General features: G+C 42.6%; 1 protein-coding gene across 3 annotated transcripts in view; it reads right to left on the bottom strand.

Moving 5' to 3' along the window:
• The window catches only part of TENM2 (teneurin transmembrane protein 2), a 1,754,865-nt gene that overhangs the window by 184,558 nt on the left and 1,558,224 nt on the right, over positions 1-12,083 (bottom strand). For all 3 annotated transcript variants that reach the window (XM_081504400.1, XM_081504402.1, XM_081504401.1), the window contains one exon: positions 6,399-6,500. In XM_081504400.1, the coding sequence (XP_081360526.1) occupies positions 6,399-6,500 (102 nt within the window). The remainder of the gene's footprint in view (positions 1-6,398; positions 6,501-12,083) is intronic.

Here is a 12,083-nt window from a genome sequence, read left to right as displayed (position 1 = left end):
AACTAGAATATCCTGCACACCACACGGAAGTCCTCTTGTGCTGCAACTAAGTCAAATAAGTAAATAAGTAAAAATATTAGAAAAAGCATCTAGCCCACAGCAAATAGCATACAAGTATAGTAATGAGAAAGTCATGCAAGGGAATTAGTAATAACAGAAAAAACCATAAACTAAACAATAATCGAATAATAAGCATGATTCTAGCTGGGCAGGAGAGGCACCTGATGGAGAAGAGTGCAGGTCATTAGGAAAAAAACACCGTATCTCCTCAAGCTCTGAGTGTGAACAGGTTGCTTATTGCATTAAAAAATTAATGACATTCTATGCTAGAAGACGTTCTTCAGTGTAGCTCCTTTACTACACTCTTTCGCCATGGAATTTTTTCCACATTCCCTGAAACTAGTTGGCTCTTTTCATAGATCCACAATTTATTGCTTCATGAACTTCTTTATCTTCTCCTTAATGACATCTATAGCATTCAGAGCCCACATTCCAGCACGCTGGACTTAGGCTTACATTTCCTACTTCCTTACCATATGCATCCATCAGACGGGAAGCTCTCAGAAGGCACACCCTGGCATTCTTGCTTGTTACGTTATGTCTGGTACTTAGTGCAGTGCCTGGCTCACAGTGGGCAGAGGATAAGCATTTGCTGGATGCACAAATAAGTTCGGTCCCCTGAACTGATTTGGATCGAGGTGTTAGAATCCTCATATGTTCTTCTGGGGATGAGGGTCAGTTTCACTTGAACTTCTAGCCTTTCGGAGCCCCCAGTTCGGCCGGGGACTGTGGAATGACTGTCCTGCAGTTCATGCTGACTGCTTCCTTCACTCGCTGCGAGGATGTCTTCGGGTGCCTGATGCAGACTGGCAGGTTTATCAGGAGACAAGGAGCTGTCCACACCGCATATCTGAGGGCACAAGAGGTGCCGCGCCAGGTCACGAGAGCAACCCTGCATTTCTCTCACTTGGACGCACACCTGGCCGCTTGGATGAGATGAGAATCTCATCTGCTAATGCGGCAAATTCTCCCCCTGGCAGGAGGGACTGAGTCTGCCGGCTGCCTGCAATACAGAAACTGGCAGACCTGAGGCATACTGGGCACAGCTGGCAGTGCAGGAACAAAGGGGAATGAGAGTCTGTGATGAGGGAGGACCTGGGCTCAGGCTCTCTTAAAGACATTTATCAAGAAAGAAAGGATATGATCGTGGGCTGCTGCTGGCACGTGGGATCTTAGTTCCCCGACCAGGGATCGAATCTGTGCCTCCTACAGTGGAAGCACGGGTCTTAACCACTGTCTTAACCACTGGACTGTCAGGCAAGTCCCTGCATAACTTCAATCTAATCATGAGATGGCATGCTCCGTTCAGGGTAGCAGGAGCCCCGGGACTGGCTGTCTCTCTCCTCTGCACTCACTAGCACAATTACCTCACCCTGTCTGCTCCAGACCTCTCCCTGCTAACACCTAGGAGTTTCCTGGGCTCAAAAGTTGTCCATGAGTGGCAATTTGTCATCAGCACCAACAGATTGCACAGGACCAGTGGGATAGACACCCCACCATCTCTGCCTTATGTGTGAGGGGTGAGGGGCAGGTACACACATGCTCACACCCACAAGCGCACACCCCCTCACACAGAACCATATTTGAATCTTTTTCTTATTAAAGACCAGAAGTGCATCTTTGATAGAATTCACTCAGAAAGGCACGGCATCTTACGAAAAACACACAACCTGAATCTTTTTTTTTTTTTTTTTTGCTGCACTGTATGGAAAATGGGATCTTAGTTACCCAACCAGGGATCGAACCTGTGCCCCTGCAGTGGAAGCATGGGTCTTAACCACTGGACTGCTAGGCAAGTCCTTGCATAACTTCAATCTAATCATGACAAAACATCAGACAAACCCACATCTAGGGGCTAGCTAAGAAATGCCTCACTAGTACTCTTCAAAACGCTCAAGGTCATGAAAGAAAAAAGACTGAGGAGCCTTTGCAGATTGGAGGGGACTAGAGAGACATGACAACTAAACACAAAGTGAGATCTGGACCAGAAAAAAGGGGCCAAATTAGAAACAAGTCTGTAAATTAGTCAATAGCATCAACCCATGTTAATTTCCTGGTTTCACCAACTGAACTTTGGTAATTTAAAACGTTGACATCAGAGGAAGCTGAATGAACCCTGGGAACTCTGTGTACTATTTTTGCAACCTGTCTGCAGGACAAAAATGATTTTAATATTAATATAAAAAGCTTAAGATATTGGGGAGGGTGGTTAGAATAGGATTTATCTCACATTGCTGATATGAGAATGGATAAGAATGTATGCATTAAGTACTTTATACAAAGCCTGGTACATCTTTAGTACTTAATAATTATTGGTTGTTATGAAAAAAAAGAAACTATCTGAAATGGAGGCTTAACAGACCACAAGTAAATTAGGCACCAATCATTAAGCTTACCCACCTGAAGCTGGTACAGTTGAATCTGTGTGCCTATTTTTACCAAGTTTCTCACTTGATCACCTACCTATTGTGTAGGTAGTGAGTTGTGTTATTCTTAGGACCCTAAACTTAGGACTTGAGATGTTCAAGGCTTGCCTTTCTCTAGAAGCCAGGCTGGCTCACACATGCTATACAATAGGATCCAATTTGGGGATCACTGATGTGAAACGAATGTGTGAGAAGCTGACTTGGCTTGATTGCTCAGAGCAGGGAAAAGATTCCTTACTTGGATGCAAAACAAAACTACAATGAGGTACCACCTCACACCAGTCAGAATGGCCATCTTTGAAAAGTCTACATTGTAGACTCCACAAATAACAAACGCTGGGGAAGGTGTGGATTAAAGGGGACTCTCCTACACTGTTTGTGGGAATATAAATTGGTACAACCACTATGGAAAAGAGTACAGAGGCTCCTCAAAAAACTAGAAATAGAGTTGTTATATGATCCAGCAATCCCACTCCTGGGGATATACCTGGACAAAACTATAATTTGAAAAGATACATGCACTTCTATGCTCACAGCAGCACTATATACAACAGCCAAGACACGGAAACAACCCGAATGTCCATCAACAGATGAATGAACAAAGAAGATGTGGTCCATATATACAATGGAAGATCACTCAGCCATAAAAAGGAATGAAATAATGCCATTTGCGGCCACACCGATGAACTACGTGAAGAGATTATAAGACAAATACCATACGGTATCACTTACATGTGGAATCTAAAAGATGACACAAATGAACATATCTACAAAACAGAAAGAGACTCACAGACATAAAGAACAGACTTGTGGTTGCCAAGTGGGAGGAGGGGGAGGGATGGAGTAGGAGTTTGGCATTAGCAGATGTAAACTATTATACATAGGATGGATAAACAACAGGCTCCTACTGTATAGCACAGGAACTATATTCAATTTCCTGTGATAAACCATAATGGAAAAGAATATATATGTGTATAACTGAATCACTTTGCTGTATAGCAGAAACTAATACAATATTGGAAATCAATTATATGTCAACAAAATTAAAAAAAAGAAAAGATTTCTTTCTCAATAGATTTAAAGGCAGCACTAGTTGTTAGTTAGTGTTAGTCACTCAGTCATGTCTGACTCTTTGTGACCCTATGGACTGTAGCTTGCCAGGCTCCTTTGTCCATGGAATTCTCCAGGCAAGAGTACTGGAGTGGGTAGCCATTCCCTTCTTCAGGGGATCTGCTTGATCCAGGGATCAAATCTGGGTCTCCTGCACTGCAGGCAGATTCTTTACTGTCTGAACCATCAGGGAAGCCCAAAGCCAGCACTAACCTTTCCTATTTTGCAACAGATTCCAGGTTTCTTTTCTAACTTTTCATTTTGACATAGTTCCTTTTAAAAGAAGTTCACCTATGTAAACCTAATGCATAGACTTAAAGAAATATGTTAAGGAAATAAAAATTCTGATGCCCCATGAATTTGACAAAAATCATGAAGCTGGTACATGAAAGAGCAAAGTGTGAGAAATGAGCGATTAGGGTGTTTCTAAACACTGTCCTTGTTAATGAAATAGCTAAATTGTGCCCATTTCAAAAAATACTAAGGAAGTAACATCTTCAGGGCCAAGAGGCAAAAGCTTACTCCTAACATTCTTAAGCCAACTTATCCAAGAATAAGTGAGGAAACAAAGAGAAAGCAATTTTCGTCTCTAAACACTTCAATTTTGCCCACTGTAGGCATCAACATCTGAATTAAAATACACAAGTTCAGAGGCCGATTTCAGGAACGGCTTCTGAGTATGCCAGAGGAACTACTCTTAACAGCCACTCGATATTTGTTTCGCGAGGATCAATTATATATCCCGACTAATGCACAGTCAGAGTGTGCAGCCCGGCCCGCAGTACAGGTGGTGAACGCAAAACACACACCGAGAGGCCTTTTAAGCAGCTAAATGCACACCCCATTACAGATCCATAATGCAGAATGGGCGCTCATCTGCAAATGGATGGAGAGCGAAGAGTTCTTAAATGGCTGGGGTACTTAGGGCTGAAAGGCCAGTCCCTGGATGTGCAGCCAGAGCACACACGGTTTTTAGGATTAATAATACATCGAAGTGTGTCAGTGTTAATATACATTTACAGCTCGCAGGCCATGCAGCAGAGGGTTCAGCTCATTTGCAGCCATACAGAAAAGGACTATTCTGTCCTTTCTCTCATTAATGCCTTCACTCCTAGGAAAATTAGATTATGCAAGAAAAGCCATTCAAACGCTATTGAGGTTTTCCCTCCTTTTAAAGTCTTTGCTCCAGAAAAGTGCTCGGCACATGAGGCAGGGTGTCATCTGCCTGCCTCCATCAAAGCCCATCAGAACTGGGGCCAAGGAGCGCCAGGCTCTGCTGTCTACTTGCGGGATGTGTCCACATGCCCCTGGGCATAGTGTGGTAAGCAGAAAAGAGGCCGAGAGAACGGTCTGGTCCGGTGGATCCCTGCTCTCTTTTCCTTTTGCATCTGACAGGTTTACCAAAACTTTGACATGATCCTGTGGTTAAGGATATGAATGTAGGTGGTGTCATTTAGCAATGAGTCTCACATAGGTGCAACCAAACCACAGTCCTGTTCACTTATCAATTAGCATTTGGTAGGATATGGGAATTGCAAATCCTTGAAATACTGTGAATATTTGAAATACCATACAATTTTCCCAAGCCATTCTGGTGAGGGTGGTACTATTTAGCATTTACAGAGTGGCCTTATTAATGATTGCCTCTCTCTTAGAATGTCAAGGCAGCATGTCTTTTGAAGAAGAGCACGTAAAGGGATGAAAATAGTATACAGATATATAAATAAATATATTATGACTTGTGTAAATAAAAAATGGTAAAACTAAACCCTCCAAGGGCTCCCAAAGTGTTCTGCTAAGAGCTTGGGGGTATATTCTCTCATTCCATCCTCAAAATGAATTCAGAAAGAAATTCCCTAAATATTAGGTCACTTGCTAAAGGCCACAGAGATCCTGAATGGGGCTGGAACCCAGGAAGGCCTGACTCCTGAACAAAGGCTTGGAAGCTCTCTACTGCTGTTTTTCAGACTCACTCACTGGTGGGTGGGGAATCAGTGTAGTCAGTGTATTTCATTTTTTAAAAGTAAAATAGGACAGAATAGAAAAGAAACATGAAGTATTGTTTTATGAAAGTCTCATTTTAATTTTATACCTGTATTTATCATGAACAAATACGTGTGTGTGTGTGTGTGTGTGTGTGTGTATGCATACATGTACCATGTCTAAAAAGTGTGAGAAGCTCAGCTCTCCACTGCACTTGCCTGTGATAGCATCACTTGAAGGTCAAACTCAAGGTCTCCTGCTAGCTAGATATGAGCCACTAAGTCCCCTGTTTTTGTGAGAGTCATTTTCTTCCTTCTATTACCTATACCCCAAGAATCCCAGGGTCCACGTCATTCTGTGCAAAGCAGTGTAGATAAATTAATAATACAATTTAAAACCGATTCCACCAAGATAAATAGCACTTCCTAGATTAAGAGCGTAGCTGCCCAGAATGAATGAAATTTACTAACCCTGAGATGCTTAATCTTCCATTACACAGAAGTTAATGATTATAAGAAAGGAGTGATGGTAATTCACTTCTGCTTTTACAGGAAATCTAACCATCTCATTTTTAGCAAATCTTTCTTCTCAGCACACCTCAATGCCAAGGATAACTGCCCTGCTCTTACAGGTATATTGGCCAATTGTCATATATCAAAGTCTCCTCTTTGCCAAGCGTTAGGATGCAAAGCTTGCACAGGCTTACAAGATACCCCAGTGGAATTTTCTGGGGAGGCAACCTTGGTGCTCCTTCTCCCAGCCCCATTGAGAAGTTTCTTTTCCATTTCCCAGTCATAGCAGGGAAGTGGCAGTAAATACCTTTAGCGCAGTCTGCTCCTAGAAACCCTGGGAAGCAGTGACACAGCCCGGATACACATTCGCCATTCCCGTGGCAGTTACGTGGACAGTCCTGCACTGAATCTGAAAAAGAGAGAATGTGAACAATTACTTTTTTCTCTGCCTGCTGACAATTTAGTAGCCAGCCACCTACTGTTTTTCAGGAGCAGTGGCAGTAACCTCAGATGCCTACTGGGGACTGGTAAGGAGAAGTGGGTAAAGTAGGAGAACAGGGATGGGTGGGGACTAGGGCAACTTGGACAATGCATGGATGTAACTACTGCTCTCCAGGGGATTAGCCCAGGTAGGGATTTGAGTCTAGTACTATGACAATTCTTGCTTTTTCAAAAGAAACTACTTTTCTGAATTTAAAAATTGCAATGTTCTATGCTGGCAAGTTTTTAAATACTGTAAGCCTCAGCCTGCCCCCAATATCACCCTATCAATATGAGATTTGGCTTGAGATGTGAGAAATCAGCTTTCAGCCTCAAGTATAGAGAATGATTCTCCAAATGACAGAGGTGGCTCCTGATCTCAGGTTTGCAGAGTAAAAAAATCCCCTGCATTAAAGAAAGAAAGTCTAAATACCTAAGACTGATCAATTTTGGCATGATTTGGGGATTCATTAAGCAGTAGGTTTGGGGTGGTACAAAAGTCCTTTTATGCCTAGCTTTTTGCAGAACTTATCTATTTATTTTTGTGAAAATCAATTAGTTCACCCTTGTTCTCACCTGTGTAGCCGTCTTATTTCATGATTTACTTTTCTATGTGTACTCTCAAGAAATGCCTTCAAAGGGATCATTTTCGAACTTTTTCATGTTGATTTGGGTCTGCACAGAAGTAGATGTATTCTTTTAAAATTATGATTATTATTATCCTCATTTTGCCTTACATTCAAATAAACACATTTAGACTTTCAGGTTCTAAATTACTAAGATGATGAAAAGCCACCGTGCCCCAAAGATGACATGACACAGTTCGTGGAGAGCTAGGGACATTGGCTTAGTGATGTGCATGAGACTATGAAGTCTAATTGTCCCTAATGGAATGGTAAGGCCTTCCTTTAAACTGAATTTTCCATTTATCTCCACTCTGGACTGAAAAACCAAACCATGCTTTCTTTCTATAGTTTCACTTCTCAGCTCTCATCATCTAGAATCAGGCTGTGGTTGGTTTTTGGCAGTAGGAGAACTCAAGCAGTCTATCTGTGTTTTCCAAAATCAGTATCAAGCCAATTTCTTTCTTCTTCTTTTTTTGTTTTTGGCTATGCTGCATGGCTTGTGGATCTTAGTCCCTGGACCAGGGAGTGAACCCATGCCCTCAGCAGTGAAAGTGCAGAGAACCTAACCACTGGACCTCCAGGGAATTCCCAAGCCAATTTCTTTAGCGTCCAACAGTTATCACTGCAAAATCAAATCCTTGAAGTTGGCTCTAAAAAGGTGGGCTGAGAAGCATCCAAGTGGCCATCAATTTGTTTCATGTTTCATCTACTCATTGTCCCTTTCCCTCTTTCATTCAAAACGCAGTAGGTTGAATCATACAAGGTAGCTGCTTTGGCAGGTCAAAAGCCAGCAATTTCACCTGATGGTAAGAGATAACTCGCCATGGGTCTCATGTGTTTCTGAATGTTTTATGAGCAGAGGCACCAAGTGCCTTAGCTCTGGACTATCTTTTGAAAGGCTGTCTGTACAGTGAACAGCCTGAGGAGATATAGCATCTGTCTTCAGAGCAAAGGGCAGGTTTAGTTACTGTCCAGTAGAATAAAGAGAATGTCTCCCTCTGGAGAAAAGCCCGAGCAGGCTCACTGCCTGTGTGGAGACTGGAGTGTAGTGAATGAAGAGTTCTACATAATGTAACCCTCTGCCTGTGTGGGTGTCACCTGGCCCTGTCTGGGTTGCCCTGTGGGAACTGCTGTTTGGGAAACTTGCAGATAGCCTGATATTCTTGACATTACGTTGCTCTGAGGAATAAAGTCTGTTGTCTCTTACCCAGGAGCACCTCCTCTTCTGATAACATTGATGAGGCTGTGGCTGGCTAATAATGTGTTAGGACCTGCCACGGTCCTTGAAAGGTGGGTTTACTTTATTAATTGAGCATCTGTTATAAATATTAATGGGTTTTCCCTGGTGGCTCAGATGGTAAAGAATTTTCCTGCAATGTGGGAGACCAAAGTTCAAGCCCTGGGTCAGAAAGCTCCCTTGGAGAAGGGACTGGCTACCCACTCTATTATTCCTGCCTGAAGAATTCAATGGACAGAGGAGCCTGGCGGGTTACAGTCCATGGGATCACAAAGAGTTGGACATGACTCAGTGACTAGACAACAAAATCTTCCTTCCCTACTTCCCTCTTTCCATTATCTTCCCCTAGCTCCTATAATTGCCTTTTAACCTATCTGTCTCCTCTCATCAAGCTCTATGAGGAAGAGACCAGATTTGAACTGTTCACTGAGGTATTTTCAATGTTTGGCACCCAGTAGATCCTTAGTAAAGAGTTATAAAGTGTTTGTGTGTATACATGTGTGTGCATGCACACACATCTCAGAGGATAGGATAATCCAGAATAAGCAAAAACTGCAATGAAGAGTACTTTTCATTCAATTTTCCCCAGGTCTTCTCTTGGAAGTGTTTCTACAGTTTTTGAGGAAGCAACAATTATGTGATATTGCCGAAATACAGAAGGAACTTACTTCCCTCAGTCACCTTTTTCCAACACTCAATTTAAATATTACTCTTGAAATCTTATCAGGTTTCCTTTTTGTCATCCTGGTTGAAGTTTTCTTGAGGAAACAAGGCGGGCGGTGGGAGTTAGACCAGGAAATGGGATTTTTACTCAAGCGGAGGCCAGGCTCCCTGAAATGTGCACCGCACTTCAAGAATGCCACTCTATAGCCCCCTGAGATGAAACTCATTTCTGAAAGCAGACTGCTCCTCTCCAAAACACACCGGAAGACTTCCCTGAGTCAAAGGTATATTTAGCGTGATGGCTGGTTGACATCCGTCTAACGTCTTTCCTTCTGTTTCATATCACAGGGGCTTTCGGCACTCCTGGCTGCTCCTGATGGCGAATGGTCCGATAATAGATATGTGTGGGAGAATCTCTGAACCAAATAAAACACTGTTCTTTTCCCTACATTTCAGGCCAATTACTATCATTGCTCTATCAAGATGTCTGCCCAACTATTAGGCCGATTACCTCTGACTTTCTCTTTGAGCTACGTCCAGACAAGAGAAATCCTCCGGGGAGAATTGCTATTCCCAGCTCCGACAGAGAATGAGGGTAATGGCTCAGGGGGAAGGGCATCTCACCACCGCTGTCTGTGTCCATGTGGATAAAGGCGATGGAGGGCAGAAGCCATTATTAGATAGCATGGCCCCCAGACAACTTGCTGTGTGGAGGGAAGAGGGTTTTAGCTGGCTACCATCCAAAGCAATTCAGTGGTTAAGAACACAGGCTCTGGAGAGCTGAATCTGACTCCACTTCTTATTAGCTATGTGAGACCTTTGGCAGGTTAACTTCTCTGAGCCTGGGCTTCCTCAGTTGGAAGGCAGAATGCTGGTAATCCTGATCTCTTATAACTACTCTATGGGTTGACTGATCTGGTGCCCCAAAGGGCCAAGTCCAGGGGACTTGGAACATGGACATCTCTCTATAGATGTGCTGCTGTTACTGGTTTTGCTATTATCCATTCCACTGGGTCTTTGTAGACTCCAGCTAAGCCAGCTACTGTGTGTGGGGTGTGTGTATGAAGCCTTTGAGTTTTAAACACAAAACAAATGGATGGACCTAGAGATTATCATACTGAGTGAAGTAAGTCAGACAGAGAAAGACAAATATATGACATTGCTCACATGTGGAATCTAAAAAATGGCGCAAATGAACTTACTTACAAAACAAAAAGAGTTACAGATGTAGAAAACAAATTTGGTTATCAGGGGGTGAGTGGGGGAGGGATACATTTGAAGATTGGGATTGACATGTACACATTACTGTACATAAAATAGATAATAAAGACCTACTGTAGAGCACAGGGAATGCTACTCGATACTCCGTAATGGTCAATATAGGAAAAGAATCTAAAAAGAGTGAATATATGTATATGTATAACTAATTCACCTTGCTGTATACCTGAAACTAACACAACATTGTAAATCAACTGTATTCCATTAAAAATATTTAAAAAACATGATTTACAAAATTTTTTTTTTTTTAAAAAACCCACATAGGGAACCCAAAGGACATAATTTCTCATCATATTCTTATGCAAAAAATTGTTTTTTTATCTTAACATCTCAAACTAGGTCCAAATGTGTTGCCAGTGTCTTTCTTTTGTGATCTGGTTTTTATCCTTTTAGATTTTTTTCCTCACTGGTACATAATCTGCTCCTGGAAATTTTTCCTAACAAATGGAAGATTTTTCCAGTGACTTTCCTGATACAAAGTTTATGCCATTAGTGGAGAGCAGTGCTTGGCAAACTTTTTCTGTCAAGTGACAGTAAATATTTAGGCTTTGTGGGTCAAACTGTCTCCACTGCAACCATTCCACTCTGCTGTTATAGCTGCCACAATGTGACAACAGATGAATGTGGCTGTGGTCCAATAAAACTTTATTTATAAAAATAGGCAGTGGGCCAGATTTGGTCCATGGGTTCTGGCGTGCCAAGCACTGCTTTAGAGCATTTGGCTTGCCCTGTTAGGGCCCATCTTTCCTTAGCAGAGGAATAAGCATTAACTTCAGTGCTATGGTAAATACCAAATCCTGATTTTGGCAGCTATGGCTGCCACCTGAATTTTAGGTTGGCTTGTGTATCTCTTTCAAGGATCAGGGAAATCCTAAGAGCAATCCATGAAACCAGTAGAGAAGTTCTTAACATGAAGTTAAGAGAAAAACAGCTGCACAAGACATGCTCTTAAAAAGTCATCAGCTCTCACGAGTGATTACCAGCTCCATTCCAGACAGGTTCCACAAGAGATGGTACATCATCCTTCCCTCCAGGGACACGGTCATTCAGTTCAGTTCAGTTCAGTCACTCAGTCGTATCCGACTCTTTGCGACCCCATGAATCGCAGCACGCCAGGCCTCCTTGTCCATCACCAACTCCCGGAATTTACCCAAACCCATGTTCATCGAGTCGGTGATGCCATCCAACCACCTCATCCTCTGTCGTCCCCTTCTCCTCCTGCCCCCAATTCTTCCCAGCATTAGGGTCTTTTCCAGTGAGTCAACTCTTCGCATGAGGTGGCCAAAGTATTGGAGTTTCAGCTTCAACATCAGTCCTTCCAGTGAACACCCAGGACTGATCTCCTTTAGGATGGACTGGATCTCCTTGCAGTCCAAAGGACTCTCAAGAGTCTTCTCCAACACCGCAGTTCAAAAGCATAGATTCTTCGGTGCTCAGCTTTCTTCACCGTCCAACTCTCACATCCATACATGACCACTGGAAAAACCATAGCCTTGACTAGATGGACTTTTGTTGGCAAAGTAATGTCTCTGCTTTTAAATATGCTATCAAGGTTGGTCATAACCTTCCTTCCAAGGAGTAAGCGTCTTTTAATTTCATGGCTGCAATCACCATCAGCAGTGATTCTGGAGCCCAAAAAATAAAGTCTGACACTGTTTCCACTGTTTCCCCATCTATTTCCCATGAAGTGATGGGACCAGATGCCATG

The sequence above is a fragment of the Giraffa tippelskirchi genome, chromosome 6 (assembly GCF_054371585.1).
Source record: "Giraffa tippelskirchi isolate mGirTip1 chromosome 6, T2T-mGirTip1v1.2.pri, whole genome shotgun sequence".
Lineage (NCBI taxonomy): Eukaryota > Metazoa > Chordata > Mammalia > Artiodactyla > Giraffidae > Giraffa > Giraffa tippelskirchi.
This window is presented reverse-complemented; position numbering and strand designations above follow the sequence as displayed.